Source organism: Macrobrachium nipponense, chromosome 9 (assembly GCF_015104395.2).
Source record: "Macrobrachium nipponense isolate FS-2020 chromosome 9, ASM1510439v2, whole genome shotgun sequence".
NCBI lineage: Eukaryota > Metazoa > Arthropoda > Malacostraca > Decapoda > Palaemonidae > Macrobrachium > Macrobrachium nipponense.
The window spans coordinates 95,671,555-95,687,207 of NC_061110.1; the positions used below are offsets into that span (position 1 = coordinate 95,671,555).

General features: G+C 37.2%; 2 protein-coding genes across 13 annotated transcripts in view; one reads left to right on the plus strand and one right to left on the minus strand.

The window, feature by feature from the left end:
- LOC135218352 (glycine receptor subunit alpha-2-like) overlaps nucleotides 1–4,384 on the minus strand; it is a 179,514-nt gene extending 175,130 nt beyond the window's left edge. For 4 of the 5 annotated variants that reach the window (XM_064254581.1, XM_064254577.1, XM_064254578.1 and 1 more), the window contains exon 1: nucleotides 4,218–4,356. The gene's annotated coding sequence lies outside the window, so the exon portion shown is untranslated. Of the gene's footprint in view, nucleotides 1–4,217 lie in introns of all 5 variants that reach the window. The other variant, XM_064254579.1, reaches the window with a different exon arrangement.
- The window catches only part of LOC135218354 (zinc finger protein OZF-like), a 131,383-nt gene extending 115,991 nt beyond the window's left edge, over nucleotides 1–15,392 (plus strand). For 2 of the 8 annotated variants that reach the window (XM_064254586.1, XM_064254585.1), the window contains one exon: nucleotides 12,821–15,392. In XM_064254586.1, the coding sequence (XP_064110656.1) occupies nucleotides 12,887–13,972 (1,086 nt within the window). In that variant the 5' untranslated portion in view covers nucleotides 12,821–12,886 and the 3' untranslated portion in view covers nucleotides 13,973–15,392. The other 6 variants (XM_064254584.1, XM_064254587.1, XM_064254583.1 and 3 more) reach the window with 6 other exon arrangements.
- Nucleotides 15,393–15,653: the final 261 nt, after the last annotated feature.

Consider the following 15,653-nt stretch of genomic DNA (forward strand, 5'->3'; position numbering starts at 1 on the left):
CTCAGAAAGGATCAACAGCAGAGGCTGGAAGTCATCCAAAACAACGCAATGAGACTTATACTTGGAGCCCCAATGTGGACAAGAATTTGTCTCTTGAGGCAGAGACACAAATGCAGTCTCTCAAGCACAGGATAGGCCAAAGAAATATTGCCATTCTGTGCAAAAACCATCAGAAACGACAGAAATGGACCACACAAAAACAAAATGCAAGCGTGTATAAACTTGCACGAAGAACTAGACCCGCCAAAAACCTATGCGGGCAGTATACTCCAGACACTGAGAGAACTGGGTATGCAGGACACAGTGAGACACATAACAAAGGATGTCCCACCTGAGGGATACCAAAACCACCTCCCTGGGTCGAAGACCCAATCCGGTATAACTTCACAATACTACCGGCAAACAAAGCACTGTGCACAGCAGCACAAATGAAAACTGCAGCAGAAGAAGCAATCGGGAACACAGCAGCTGAAAACATATATTACACTGATGGCTCAGTTGACACAGAAGCTCCAGCAACTGCAGCAGCAGTGGCTGCCCAAGACTTCAAAGGAAGCTGGAGGCTATCCAACAATGCCTCCATACTACAAGCGGAACTAATGGCAATCTAAAAGCCTTAGAAAATTCCAATTTAAAAGAAGGACACACAACAGTGCATATTGACTCCAAAGGAGCAATACTCGCTATCAAAGCGACAAATCCAAAAGAAAATGTGACACTGATAACAGCCATAAAATCATTGGCCAATTCACATCAAGCTGCTGGCAGGAGAGTCACACTAAACTGGATACCCAGCCATGTGGGAATCCAGGGAAATGATGAAGCTGACTTCCTTGCCAAAAGTGCCCTCAGCTGCAGTACAGTAAGCATAAAAGTGCAACCATCCATAACACACCTAAGGAAATGGCAAAAAGCTATGCCAAACTCCAAGAAGAGAGTGAAGTACGACGTCACTACCTACAAGAGTCAAGGACGTCCAAGTGGTATGTGGATGTCACAAATCTAACGCCGCATGACATCACAAAACAAACCACTAGAAAACTCTCAGTCATCACACAGATTAAGGCTAGGATACCTCTGCACCTGGCAAATGATAGGAAATGAGGGCAGGTTATGTCATACTGTGACCGAGAGGCAATCCAGCCCCTCGAACACTACCTACTAGACTGCCCAGAGACACAATCTTACAGATCAAACCTAACTGAAATAGAGCTGACACCGGCACAGATCACCAGACACATCTTAAATAACATAGGGACATATGGGAATCTCCTAATGTCTCACCCACCTCCCAGGTAAAAGGATGAATCACACGGCATTTCTCCATAGACACATGGGAATCTCCTAGTGTCTTGTAAACAAAAAAACAATGAAAGCCACACAAAGCACAAACCCTCTACTTCACTGGTTGCAATGGGAGTCATAAACATCTTTGGGAGCATATGTATAAGTGTGAGTATGCATGAACATGTATATATACTATAATACTTGCTTAATGTTGGTTTGATATATATTGCAATATTTTCAGATGCTACACACATGTATATATATTGCGCCTAAAATGTTTATAGGTAACGCCTTCTTTCCCTCAAACTAAAACTCGCTTCCTTCTTCCTACTCAGCACTCTTCAGCTAGGCTGAGTCTCACTGCTATAAAACTTTCTCTCCTACTGATGGGTACCGTAAGGTTCAAAGGGGTTGCAATCCTGCCTGTCACCCTATTTCCTTTCCAAAACTAACCGCCAAAGCACTGTTTTTTGTATCTTTACAGATATTCCAGTTACGGGCTGCTCTAGGAGCAAGAGCCCGTGCCAGCACAAGGCTGGCTTAATCTCCAACAACAACAACACCAAGATCAGTCCACCCTCAGCTTCCCAGCCCGAGGATGTCTGGCAGCTCCAGACGAAAGCTCGCTTTAAGAAAGAGAGAGAGAGAGAGAGAGAGAGAAAATCGTTAATGACTTTGATGACTATGGTATCATAGTTTATCTGTAAAATTCAAATATATACACCTATTTTGACCCTGTATTTTACCATGACCTCTATAGGCGCTCTACTAGCCTGTTTAAGTAGCACGGAAAAAGCCGCTATTCGCAAAATAGAGAAGAATCTCTACAAGTGTAACGCTGCTGAAGTAGCCATTACTTTTAATAAAGTATGCTTGAGAGAGGGTCTGCTTCCTAAGTACAATAATAATAATAATAATAATAATAATAATAATAATAATAATAATAATAAAATAATAATAATAATAATAATAATAAGAGTATGATCGATGGATAATGAATACGACAAAATAATAATAATAATAATAATAATAATAATAATAATAATAATAATAAGCTAACGCCCTCATGAATTAAGCCCATCGGACCATCACAATGACATGGCACCGGGATTTATTTCAACTGGCATCACAGAATCAATGGTCATCGAAGCCTCCGTGGCACTAAAGGGACCTTCTCGGAGGATTACAGCTGCCTGTGTTGTCATAAAGTCAGCGTATCCCTCACTATAAGATACTTGTAGCAATATTCATTGCAAAAAAAAAAAAAAAAAAAAAAAATGTCTGAGGTATCATCTAAAGTTGGATAGATTTGCTAGTCTTTCAATTTAAAAACGGCACATACCTTACTATGTATAAGATCCTTGTGAGTACACTCATTAAATAACTGTATGAGTTACCCTGAAGTTGAACAGATTTACTATACTCTGTTTTTTTCCATCTGTCCATCCGCCTGTGGTGTTTTCGCATGGTAACACTGGGTCCCGGGCTTTAACTAATATCCTATTTCGAATATTAACGGTGTAATTCGCATACAGTAATTTATTAAAATACTTTTCAGTTGCAAATGCACACCCAGATATCCTTTTATTTACCTAAAACTTACACAAAGTGTAACTATCTAAAGCCCGGGACGCAGTGTTACCATGCGAAAACACCACAGGCGGATGGACAGATGGAAAAAAAACAGAGTATAGTTTATTCTTTTTGCGCGGGGAGGGGGGCGGGGATCATGTCATGACCAACAGATGGAAGGAATGCCACGGAAAAGGGGGGAACACACACACACACAGGAATTTTAGTTGAAAATCATAAAAATGTGTGTGGCGTAAACCTTAAGAAAAACTTTTGCAAAAATAAAAAATTAAATAAATAAAAAAAATGCCACGGCGAGCAGACACTGTTACCAATTTTTGTGGGTGGATGGCGATCACGAGTGTGGTCCAAGTCGTAGGCTCGCCTGCCTGTGCCTGCTGCCTGCCTTGGACTGTGTGATCTGGTAACACTTAGAAAGCGAGAGAATTACGGGCAAAGCCGTCTCGAGGCCAGTTACAAAAATTATGTAGATACATCGATAACATAGTTTATAAAAAGTATTTGCATGCGCGTATGTGAGCATTTACAGACTCCCTTATACCTAGCATTGGCCGTGAAGACAGTCTCGCCCTAAAGTTACTTTTTATGTCCAAAGTGACATAAAGAGTAGCATCACGCGAAGCTTCCGTGACGGCAAACTTTTACTTTCGATTGTATCGTTATTACTAAGGTAAAGCTGTGTTAAGTGTCATGCTATCCCTTCCGCTGAGACTTTGTTTTACACACACACACTCTTCTCTCTCTCTCTTTGAACAAATCCTATCCTGCAGTTGTAACATAAATAAGAATTACTATTGTGAGACTTTGTTTTTAGTCTCTCTCTCTCTCTCTCTCTCTCTCTCTCTCTCTCTCGATCCTACCATTCAACATTAATACAAATGACTAATGATATTTCTGGATACATGGCTTTTCTTATCGTGGACTGCCACATGTAGCTAATTTATGCATTGGTTTGAGTATATTGAATTGCTTGAATTGTAAATTTTCATTTTCCCCTCGTTGATTTTTTTTATTGAGGACCAGTAGTCCGAGCAAGAAGGGCTTTAAAAGCATATTGATATATTTGTTAAACGTGTAAAATAATTCGCTTTTTATCATATTTAATTTTCTTTGTCACGATGTCATATATATTTTTTATATCCGTATTTTGTTATGAGCTGGTATATATTAAAGTTTGAAGGAACAGATTGCTGCTGATTAGTTTTGCGTTTTCTTAAAATTCTGTCCTTATCTTTGTATTTTACACATCTAACCAGATTTCTGATGTTTAAAAAAAAATTAACAAACTCGCTTTGCAACAAAATGAAACAACTCTTCTAATCGACAGAACAACTCACAGATGAAGCAAAAATCGCGGAAATTCCTTGCCAGTGAGGGCCACAGAAGCAAACTAGATGCGACGATCCTGAAATAAAAAATACGAGTAATTTCCACACGTGTCACTGGTTCCGAGAGCAGGCAGCGTGCACGACCTGCCGGAACGATCGCCGTTGACACACTGAACGGTGAGTGGCCCTGCCTATCTGACTTGAAGACGCCTTCAGTCGGCCAGAAAGAACTCGCTGACAGATCGTCTTCTGTAGCTGTCGTGGGAGTTTGCTAATAATAGTCTTGCCAGGTTCACCCACTGCAGTGACGTTAGAGGAATTATTTTTTTATAATTAACTGTAAGGTAATTATAATAATTAGGCTGCAATGCGCGGTGTCATTGCCCAGTGTAATAGCCATTTGGTGCCAAATTGTTATTTCTTCAGATGAGGAGACTGACAGCAGCCAAATCAAGCTCTTTGTTTTGTTAGCTTGTTTCTCTAGGCAGGAGATTTGTGTTTTTTATGTTTTTTTTTATTGAAGGGGAGCAATTGCAAGGGCTGTTGCCTTGCATAATAAGGCGCCCTATGAGGTTATGTTAGACTTGCGATAATCTTGCGCTAAGTCGGTTGGTTATGCACTTCCATACTCATTGGAGTGTCTTGGGGTTTGATGATAACTTTCGAAGTCGGTATCTTCTTTCGTTATGACGACGATGTGTTAAACGCATGATGATATCTTCTTTCTGATGTGAAGTTTCTAGTAGAAAACACGAAGTATAAAAAAATCCATATATTCTTCTGAGATTACATGATGAATATCAGATAGGATTGTACAGGTCTTCTAATGACGATGGCTTGATCGCTTCTGCCAATGATGATGGCTAATTCAACTCTGACTACCATCTCGGTTACAAATCATAAAGGAAGCAGACAGTAGCTAGAACATATGAACATACACATATTACAAATCACGTAGGCCGTTTGAAATATAGGTCGCGGTAGTTGTCTCAAGCAGGAAGCTTGGACTAATGTTTTCAAAACAAATGAAGGACCACAGGTAACGGCATGTCATCTTAGCCTACTTTATTGTATACGTCATCTTAGCATACTTTATCGTCTCTGGTCTGATCACATTCCTGCAAGCAATCTGGTTGACCTCTTTAGTTTTAGTTTTTTTATATATATGGAATAACATTCCATATTGTTATTATGTAATCACTTACACAATTATATGTTTTCTATAAGTAAGAACTTCAAGTAGGGTGTTGTTAGAGAATATAATGCATAAATGAATAAGGCTTTAGGAAAAGGCAGTAAGTTTTGCTTTACTTTCATAAAACATAACACTGTATAAAGTCTTGTATATATATATATGTATATATATATATATAATATATATATATATATATATATATATATATATATATATATAATATATATATATATATATATATATATATATGTGTGTGTGTGTGTGTGTGTGTGTTGTGTGTTGTGTTGTGTGTATGTTTGTGTGTATGAGTAATCTTATTTTTTTCATAAACAGAAATAATGTAAAACAGATTGCTGAAGTGATCACAAATAAGACCAAAAATGTCTGTCAGTCAAATCATTTTAACCATAATCCATGTAATCCTCTTTCTGAATTCTTATTAACGTACCCTTCGTCCAAGATGGACAGATGGCTCTGCTCTATTTCACTTACAATTAAGCATTTTTTTGCAGAGTTTGTAGCTAGATATGACTTATGTCTGTAGCAGAAAATTAATATAAATCTCTCTCTCTCTCTCTCTCTCTCTCTCTCTCTCTCTCTCTCTCTCTCTCTCGTCTCTCTCTCCGTCTCTCTCTTCTCTCTCTATCTCTCTTCTCTCTCTCTCTCTCGTCATCTCTCTCTCTCTCTCTCTCTCTCTCTCATCTCTCTCTCTCTCTCCATACGACAAAGCACTAAGATAATCTGATAAGGAATACAAGACAAATAAATAAAAAAGATAATGCCAAAGATAGAATTAAAAGCCTAATCCTGACAGCAGGATAATCATGAGTGGAAAGAAGGATTAGAAAATAAAGTGAGTTCATATACAAGAAATGGAAATGAGGAATTCAAGAATAAACATAGCGTTTATAATTTTGTATCTGTAATATTTTTCAGAGCAATTTCGTACACATTAAATCTGAATATCAAGAAAAGGCTTGCCAAATGAAATGTCATCTGTAATATTTGTGAAAATGTAAAATCAGATCTCCTTCATTTTGTTCTACCTTGGCCACGAATACTGAAAACGTTGAACTTCATTATATGAATACATTATGAGGTAGGAAGAAATTAAGTAGTACTTGGAAAAGTATTAATTTGTGAACGTAATATTGAAATAAAACGTAAATATTACACCATGTATGGAGATGAAGAGAAAGAAACCAAAATCGAGATATACCTAAACTAGAAAAACGCCACCCGAACAAATGAGTAGCCGTTGTAAAGCCACAACCTTTCCTTCATGCAAAAAACGTAAACGCTGAGTCTACATTTTGAAATCATGTAGGCGAGTGATTAAAAGTCGTTTTGACTTAAATATACAATAATTAAGCTTGCCAGTCCTAATCTGATTCACCTAAAGACCACAGAACAAGCCTGGACCGCATCAACCCCCTCCCCCCCCAGTAGGTATTTGCCAACGAAATTTGAAATGTCTTAAACCTTAGGTGGACAGTGTAGCCGAATTCTTGTCAAATACGGTAAACCCTACCTAAACTTTAGGCCTAAAGAAAGTTATTCTTCGTTTAGTATGTTTCACTTAGATTTGTATTTCAAGAACCATAAAGCATGGTAGTGTAGATTGGTTACTAGGGAGGTGTTGTATTGTGCATTTCAGACTTTGAAGCCTATCGCTCCCATCGGGTTCCCCTTACCATAGGATAGAGTTCAAAGGTAAATTACGGCCGGCCAAAAAAATATTTTAAATTCTTGTTCAAGAGGTAAAACTGTATAGAAAAACTTCAACTGCCATATTCTAGCTCGCCGTGGAATAGTTAATAGTAGCTTACCCCTACCTACTAGTACCTACCTACCTAGGTAGCTAGATCTACCAAATGGAAAAAAACCTACCTAAGCCTACCTACCTAGGTAGTAGCAATAGCCTAATGCATCTTAGTATTACTAGGTAGCTTATACTATCATAAAGTTATGAAATGCATACATAGGTAGCTAGGTACTACCCAAGTTAACTACTAGCCTAGTAGGTAGGGTGAAAAACCGCATGGTACAGGGGTGGACCATGTATGATCAATGTGTACAACCCCAAAAATAGTACATTATAATGCGTCCTGACACCGGAGATGGGCATCAGTCGCGACTTGTTGTTGGTGAGAAATGGAGCTCCAAAGTTAGAAATTAAGGCCAAATTTTAAGATTTAAACAGAAGACGACGACGAAGCGTGCACTTGGATAATTTTTTAAATAAATAGTATAACATCAATATTTTACATATTTATGATGATTAATTTGAAAATATTCGTTATTTAAAAAGTAACTCGATTCTGACTCAAATTTAAGTAATTATTTTTTGGAATTAGAACGTTCGTTTAAGTCTTGTATTATGACGTCACGACATCTTGGCTTTCATACCTATTGTAAATATTTGCTTTACTCAACTTTCTTGCAGAACAGTTTACCAGTTATTCATGCAGATTATCAGCTATTCATGTAATTGTTATAATCGTAATGCGCATATATATATCTTTATTATTTACTTTTTGGATATATGAAGATGTTTTACTGCCGGATTATCGCCGTAGTGTGACGCAATCGTTTTCGCTCCCTTGGCCTCTGTTTTCGCACCATAAGAAATTATGGGGCAGAATTTGCAATGACCAGAAAGTTGTTAAAAGAGGAAAGTTACCATTGAGGGGCATATGTTTTGATTGAGAAAAATACAAATTTATTCAATACCTTGATTGACAACTAAGCAGCATACCTACTATGGGTTTCAGCGACAGTGCAAGCACGTTTTTGGGCAATACCTATTTCTGTAACGAACACTCGTATCAGAACGAGATTTTGCTATAGTGCATTACACCCAGTGCCGTAATTTATAAGGGTATCGTGAATCACTAATCGTTAAGAATAACGACACTTGTCCTTGTACCAAGAGACAAAAACTCCATTATGCAGAAAAGGATACGAACACGCGTAAAAAGCTCCACCTATCCTCTCCCCCCCCTCCACCGCCACCCCTTTCCTTCTTCGTTCCTTCGCCTTCCTTTCTCTCTCTCTCTCTCTCTCTCTCTCTCTCTCTCTCTCTCTCTCTCTCTCTTGCCATTCGGTATGTGTTGACCCTCCAAACTGGGTATAAGACTACACACAAAACGTTGAAATTGGTGAAATTAGGCTATGTATTGGAAGTATATATACATAAATATTTTGAATGGTATGCTTGGAGTTGTAATTGTATTCTTGTTTCACCATTTAAATATCGAGTGAATAAGACCTGTCCACCGTGATAAGGGTTGGTAGTCGCTGGAGTTTCCCCCTATAAGTTCCAGTGATGCATCCTAACCTTACCTAGGTATGTCAGTTGGCCAGATTTTACTTGAAACCATTAGTAGCCTAGGTTGGCATTTTGCATTTTTGCCTCAAAAATACAATATTTAAATGTTTTAGTGAGTGCTTTGGTATTTCTAAGTAATAAGATACCAAAATATTACCATTGAAAAAGTCAAATTCAAAGGAAATACCAAGCACAGAGCTAGCCTACCTGTTTGGTACTTAGCTAGATCTAGGTACCAGTGCTTTGAATGTTTCTGCCATTCGTTTAAGTTACGCTGTAGCTAAATGACCTAAACTAATTTAGGGTACCAGAGCCCTATTGTAGCCTAGTACATGATAGCTTATTAGGCTAGTATGAAAACTTTCCATAAACTTATCTTAATCTGAAAGAGAACTAAGGTAAAACACCGTGTGGACTGGCCAACTCCCTGACTATCACGGCTGGCCACCCTCCAAAAAAGTACTTTTAACGCGTCCTGACACTGGAGATGGTCATCAGTCATGAGTTGTTGTTGGTGACAGAAGGAGCTAAAGACCTCTACTCTCCTTTCGAAGTAAGTATTTTGTCCAAAGTTCGAAATTAAGGCCATATTTTAAGATTTAAACAGAGGGTAATGAAAAGGGTGGCCAACGCAGGCCCACAACACTCAAAACGCTTTCCAAATTTTTACCACTTGTACCCATAGACGCTGGGGCACTTTCATCACGACAATCGTAAAACGGTCCCTTGCCACGATGTTTTTAAGGAAACTACAGTTTTAGGAAAAGAAGACGACGAAGCGTGCACTAGATAATTATTTAAATAAATAGTAAAACATCAATATTTTACATATTTATAATGATTAATTTGAAAATATTCGTTATTGAAAAAGTAACTTGATTCCTGACTCAAATTTAAGTAATTAGTTTTCGGAATTAGAACGTTTTTTTAAGTCCTGTATTATGTCGTCACGACATCTTGATTTTCGTACCAATTGTAAATGAATTGCTAAACTCAACTTTCTTGCAGAACAGTTTACCAGTTATTCATGCAGATTGTTATCAGCTATTCATGTAATTGTTATAATCGTAATGCGCATATATATCTTTATTATTTACTTTTTGGATATATGAAGATGTTTTACTGCCGGATTACCACCGTAGTGTGACGCAATCGCTTTCGCTCCCTGGGCCTCTTGTCTGTTTTCTCACCATAAGAAATTACTAATGGGGCCGAATTTGCAATGACCAGAAAGTCGTTAAAAGAGGAAAGTTAGCATTGAGGAGCATATGTTTTGATTGAGAAAAATACAAATTTATACAATAGCTAGCTTGTAAAAAATACTTGATTACAAAAAACTTGATTGACATCTAAGCAGCATACCTACTATGGGTTTCAGAGACAGTGCAAGCACGTTTTTTGGCAATATTTCTGTAATGAACACTCATAACAGAACAAGATTTTGCTATAGTGTATTACACCCAGTGCCGTAATTTATATGGGTATCGTGAATCACTAATCGTAAAGAATAACGACACTTGTCCTTGTACCAAGAGGCAAAAACTCCATTATCTAGAAATGGATATGAACACAGCAGTAAAAAGTTCCACCTACCCTCTCCCCCCACCTCTACTGCCACCCCTGTCCTTCTTCCTTCCTTCACCTTCCCTTCTCTCTCTCTGAAAGTTGCTTCAGCTTAAACTCATTTTCTATGATTTTTCCATCTATCTATCTAATAATAGTTTACATTGGTGTATATATCTAACAATTCACTTGAATTATAATTTAACATTTCATTGTGCATTTTATTTCACATGGAATTCACTGTTGCCAATTGGTATGTGTTCACCCTCCAAACTGTGTATAAGACTTACACAAAACGTGGAAATTGGTGAAATTAGCCTGTATTGGAAGTATATATAGTATACATAAATATTAAAGCAATTTTATCATTATTGCATTACTATGACAACTAGAATTCATGGAAACAGTTTATAATAATGCATCGGCATATGTGTGAAGCTCCACTAATGTGGCAACGATGATTTTGCCATTCTTAGCATGCAAACATTAAAGGTTACATTTATTTCTGGCATACGGTTATTAAAAAAATCAAAATACTAATATAGACTTAAATCAATGAAAAGTGCTAGCAAAAAAAAAAATATAATCCACTAATCCGTCGTCTGCTCCGCGATGGTTTTCGGCAGCCAGATGCACGACAAGGTTAGAAACATTGGATTGTATCTACTTTAGAAATATCTGTAATTTTTGGGGGTAATTTGGTTGCAAAAAAGGGATAATAGACATGAATTAAATAAACATTTTGAAGTAACCAAGTAAGGTTAAACTAAATAATGAGTAAAGTAAACAATTAAGAGAATAAAGCTTTGCACCTCATAAAGTGTCGTCGTCTGCTGCTCGTAACTGTGTTTGTGGAGTGAGCGCTTAGGAACCAGGAACAGCAACGTAGCTTGGGGATTGCCTGTGCTCATATGTGCTCAGCTCCTTTCATCTCATTCTCTTCTTTCTCAGGGAAAGAGTGTTGCCATGCCTTTATCTCCTCTCTTTCACCTACAGGTTTGACCTGTTAACCCTGACTTCTTTGTAAGAGACCTGCCAATACTGAGCTGGCACTCAAGAGTGTAGGGGTTTCATTACAGTTTATGACACTGGGATAGTGATCATGGAGTTGTATCAAATCTCTTCTGTCTTGGTTGTTCGTGCTAAGCAACAACCATAATTATGTAATTTTAATTTTTTATGGTTGGCCTGTTTACTGTGATTGCAAGAAATATCATTGGATTACACTGTCATTTAGCATGTTTTTCTGGTGTGGGGCTAATCAGCTTGCTGCTCGGTTCTTGTCAGAGCTGGGGCAGCTTTTGTCCTGACCATGATGGTATGTAGTACTACATAGTTGACATTCATACACAACATGATCTATCACCACAGCATCTGTGCATCATGGTTATCCAGTGAGTGCTTGATATTGTGTCTTTAGTTGTCCTATACTGACTTTTCTCTTGTACCAGGTAATTGATCCATACTTGGACTATTTTATTTTGTGACTTTTGGTATATGAGCCAGGTCACTTAGATATTATCTGTAAGTTGCTGACTTAGTAACTGACCTATGTGATTGGGAGGGGGTGATTGCTCTTTTCTGTTTTTGCCGTTGTGCAGTCTTCTGCTCTTTCATCTCATTGGGGACTCTGTGCTAGACATCATGTACTTGAGATATAATTATGATGTCCTGGGTTCTGAGGATTCTGTCCGTTCCTTTGATGATCCTGCCTCTGTACTGTAGAGGGATCTTCTTGGTCACTGTATCTGACTTCCTGTGAGCCATAAAAGATAGGTGGAACTTCTGGAAACTAGTTATTCTCAGAGAAGCCAGGTCAGCCTTGAAGCACCGTGAAGATTTGCTCTTATTGGTGTTTCTGATGTGGTGAAGAAGGAAGAAATGGTTTTCCCTGCATTGCCAGGGCATTATATTTTTCTCATGCCTTCAGCAACCTTTTGGCTTCTGCGTTGTCCAGACTCATGAGTGGAAAGTCCTCTCATTGAGGAGCGAGTGGTCTGTCTCTTCAGGTGGACAACTCTTTTTGTGGCACATTGCTTGCTTCAGCTGAATAAAGAAGGTTTTTCAGACCTTGTCTTCCTTTCTGCCATTGATGATTGAGATCCTTTTCTTTCATGGTAAGGGTGGCCCTGGTTTCCCCCTTAATCCCTTGATAGTATTAAGGTGTTTCGTTGGCTTGCTCTGCGCTCAGATCTGCTTAAAAATTCATCATATCTCTAAACTGATTTTGACCTGTCTGACACACACATTTGGCTTTCAAAGCATCCTAAAATAAGAGAATAGGGAATTACGTATATATAAAGAAAGAAGAAAGGAATAATCTAAAAGAGTGCTTGTGAAGAAAATAAATTGGGTAAAATGACATACGTAAATGGTAAGAATTTACCTACAATATTATGTATTGTATGAAAATTTCTCCAAAGTGTATGCTCCTACAGTTGATCTCTATTAAATGTTAAAAAAATGTATATTTGTAGATGGTAAATGAAACACAGTAACTCTTAACATTTCCTTTCTTTTCAGAGCCATTCTCCATTGATGCAAATAGAATTATAAAACAGAGGCCCACAGCAGTTTTCCTTGTAAAACATGAAAGACATCATTGTTATTGATCAGCCTGTAGTAGAAAGGAAGAAGGGGAAAGAACCAACTCACAATGCTAAGATTGTGAAACCATCTCAAGGGGGAGCTATAAACAAAAAGTTTGAGTGTTCGATGTGTCACATGGCATTCAAGCACAGAGGCGTTTATAATAGGCATCTGATTACACATAGTAAGGAGAAGCCTCATGTGTGTGAGGTGTGTGGAAAGGGGTTTTCACGAAAGCATCATTTAATCAATCACCGGAAGGTCCACATGTCTTCTGAAGAACGGGCAAAGCTGAAGAAATACCCATGTGAAGAGTGTGGGAAAATGTTCACGAGGAAAGAATACTTGAACCAACATTCTCACTCTACAGAAAAAGACAAAGTGCATGATTGTCCATGTTGTTCCAAGTCATTTGTGCAGAGATCAGGTCTTGTTCGGCACATGGCTTGTCACCAAAGCAAAAAAATTAGGTGTGATATTTGTGACAAGTATTTTTACCGTCTTGATGTTTTAAGACAACACCGAGAAACACATAACTCACAAAAAAATGAAACCTGTGAGCAGTGTGGAAAATCATTTAATTCAAAGACATACTTAAAGAAACATTTGCGGTCTCATTCACAAAAAGGGAAATATTCTTGCACCGTCTGTTATAAGGAATTTGTACGGAAATCAGATCTGAATCGTCACAGAGATAACTATTCAAAAATACCATTACAAGATTCTAACCATTGTGGAAAGCCGCCCTCACCCAAAGACAGTATTGAACACTATACTATATGCAGTTGCCTGAGAAATCCTGCAAACAAAAAGATGGAAGCTTGTCACTGTCTAAAACAGTGCGATAGCAAACGTGATACAAGTGTCGACAAAGTGAATTCCTGTAAAGTAATAATATTAGATGATTCATGTGAAGTATTTATATCAGATAATTATCCAGCTGAAAGTAGCAGCTATGCCATTGAAGAAAAATTTAGTTCTGTTCAAGTTAATACAGTTAATGGTAAAAATACACACAGCAGAACCTGTAATTTTTCGGCACGTGTTCCATTTGTATTCTTTGGATTCGATCTTAAGTGTACTTAACACAGTTTAGTTTTATGATATGGGTTGATTACTATTTTGATCAGATGCTGCCATTGCATTTCATGATAATACAAGTGGTATATGTATGTTGAATAATTCAGAAGTTTTGAATTATTGTATTATGTTACAGACACAGATGTGTGTTTTTGTTTAATTTTTAAGAACATGCAAAGCTGATGAAATACCCATGTGAAGAGTGTGGAAAAATGTTTTTGAGGAAAAAATACTTAGAACAAAATTCTCATTCTAACAGAAAAAATCTAAGTATGTGAATGTTCATGTTGTTGCAAGTCATTTGTGCAGAAATTAAGTCCCACTCGGCACATGATTTGACACAAAAATAAAAAACAAAGGGTGATAAGTGTGAAAAGTATTTTTTCCGTCTTGATGTTTTCAGAGAACACCAAGAAATGCATAAGTTAAAAAAAAAAAAAATGAAACCTGTGAACAGTGTGAAAAGTAATTTTATTTAGAGACATACTTAAATAAACACTAGCTCTCATTCACATATAGGGAAATATTCTTGTACCATCTGGTGTCAGGAATTTGTACAGAGATCTGATATGAATCGTCACAGAGATATCCATTCAAGAATACTATTACAAGAATGTAAACATTGTAGAAAGTCTTCTTCCAAAGACAGTATGGAATGGCTTGTATGCAGTTACCTGAAAAAACCTGCAAATAAAAAGATTGAAGTTTTTCTCTGTCAAAAACAATAAGATAACACACACACTGCAAGTGTTGGAAACGTGAATTCTTGTAAAGTAGTAATTACTTTAAATGATTATTCAGGTGAGGTATTTATACTAGATGATAATTCAGCTGGAAGTAGCAGCTATGCCATTGAAGACAAATTTAGTTCTGTTCAAGTTACAATGAAATTAATGGTAAAAATACATGCAGCAGAATCATTTCATTTGGAAAGTGTTTTATTTCTATTCTTTGGATTCAGTCAGAAGTGTACTTAACACAGGTCATTTTTATGATATGGGCTGATTAGTATTTTAATCAGATGCTACCAGCACATGCTTGTGAACTACTGCATTAATGACAGTACTAGCATCAGTTGAATGTTGAATAATTCAGAAATTTTGGATGTTATAAACACAGCTGTGTGTTTGTTTTTCTTACTGATGTTTATTTTTTTGTAGTGGAAGTCTGCAGGAAGTGCATGCAGTAGTTATGGTATATTTTCCATTGTTACTGTTTTTTATTTTATTTTTTTTCTTAGTGAAAGAAAGTCAGTAGGAAGTGCATGTAGTAGTTATGGTATGTTTTCCAGTTTCATTTGTAATGCAATTTATTTCTCAAAACCTTGGAAATTATGTCAGGCTAGTTTCAGATATACTATGCTCAGCTGGCTCAAATATCTGACTTAAATAAAAAATCCTAAACAAATAAAGAACTAATACTGAAACGTTTGTTTCATGACAACCTGATTATTTTCAATTTAGCCTATTTGTACATCAGTATAAATCCCCAGATACAGTACACTTAAAATTCAGTGGTATAAAGAGAAGAAATACTTAGTTGAACGCTCAATCATATGTAGAAAATGGTCTTACTTTTAATGTGCTGTGCTAGGTAAGTGTCGAACAGCTAACAATTTTCCTAAGTGTTTAGCCATTTTGGATTAACCTTCATTGTCATTCTTATTTAATCTCCATCTGCTTTGTTA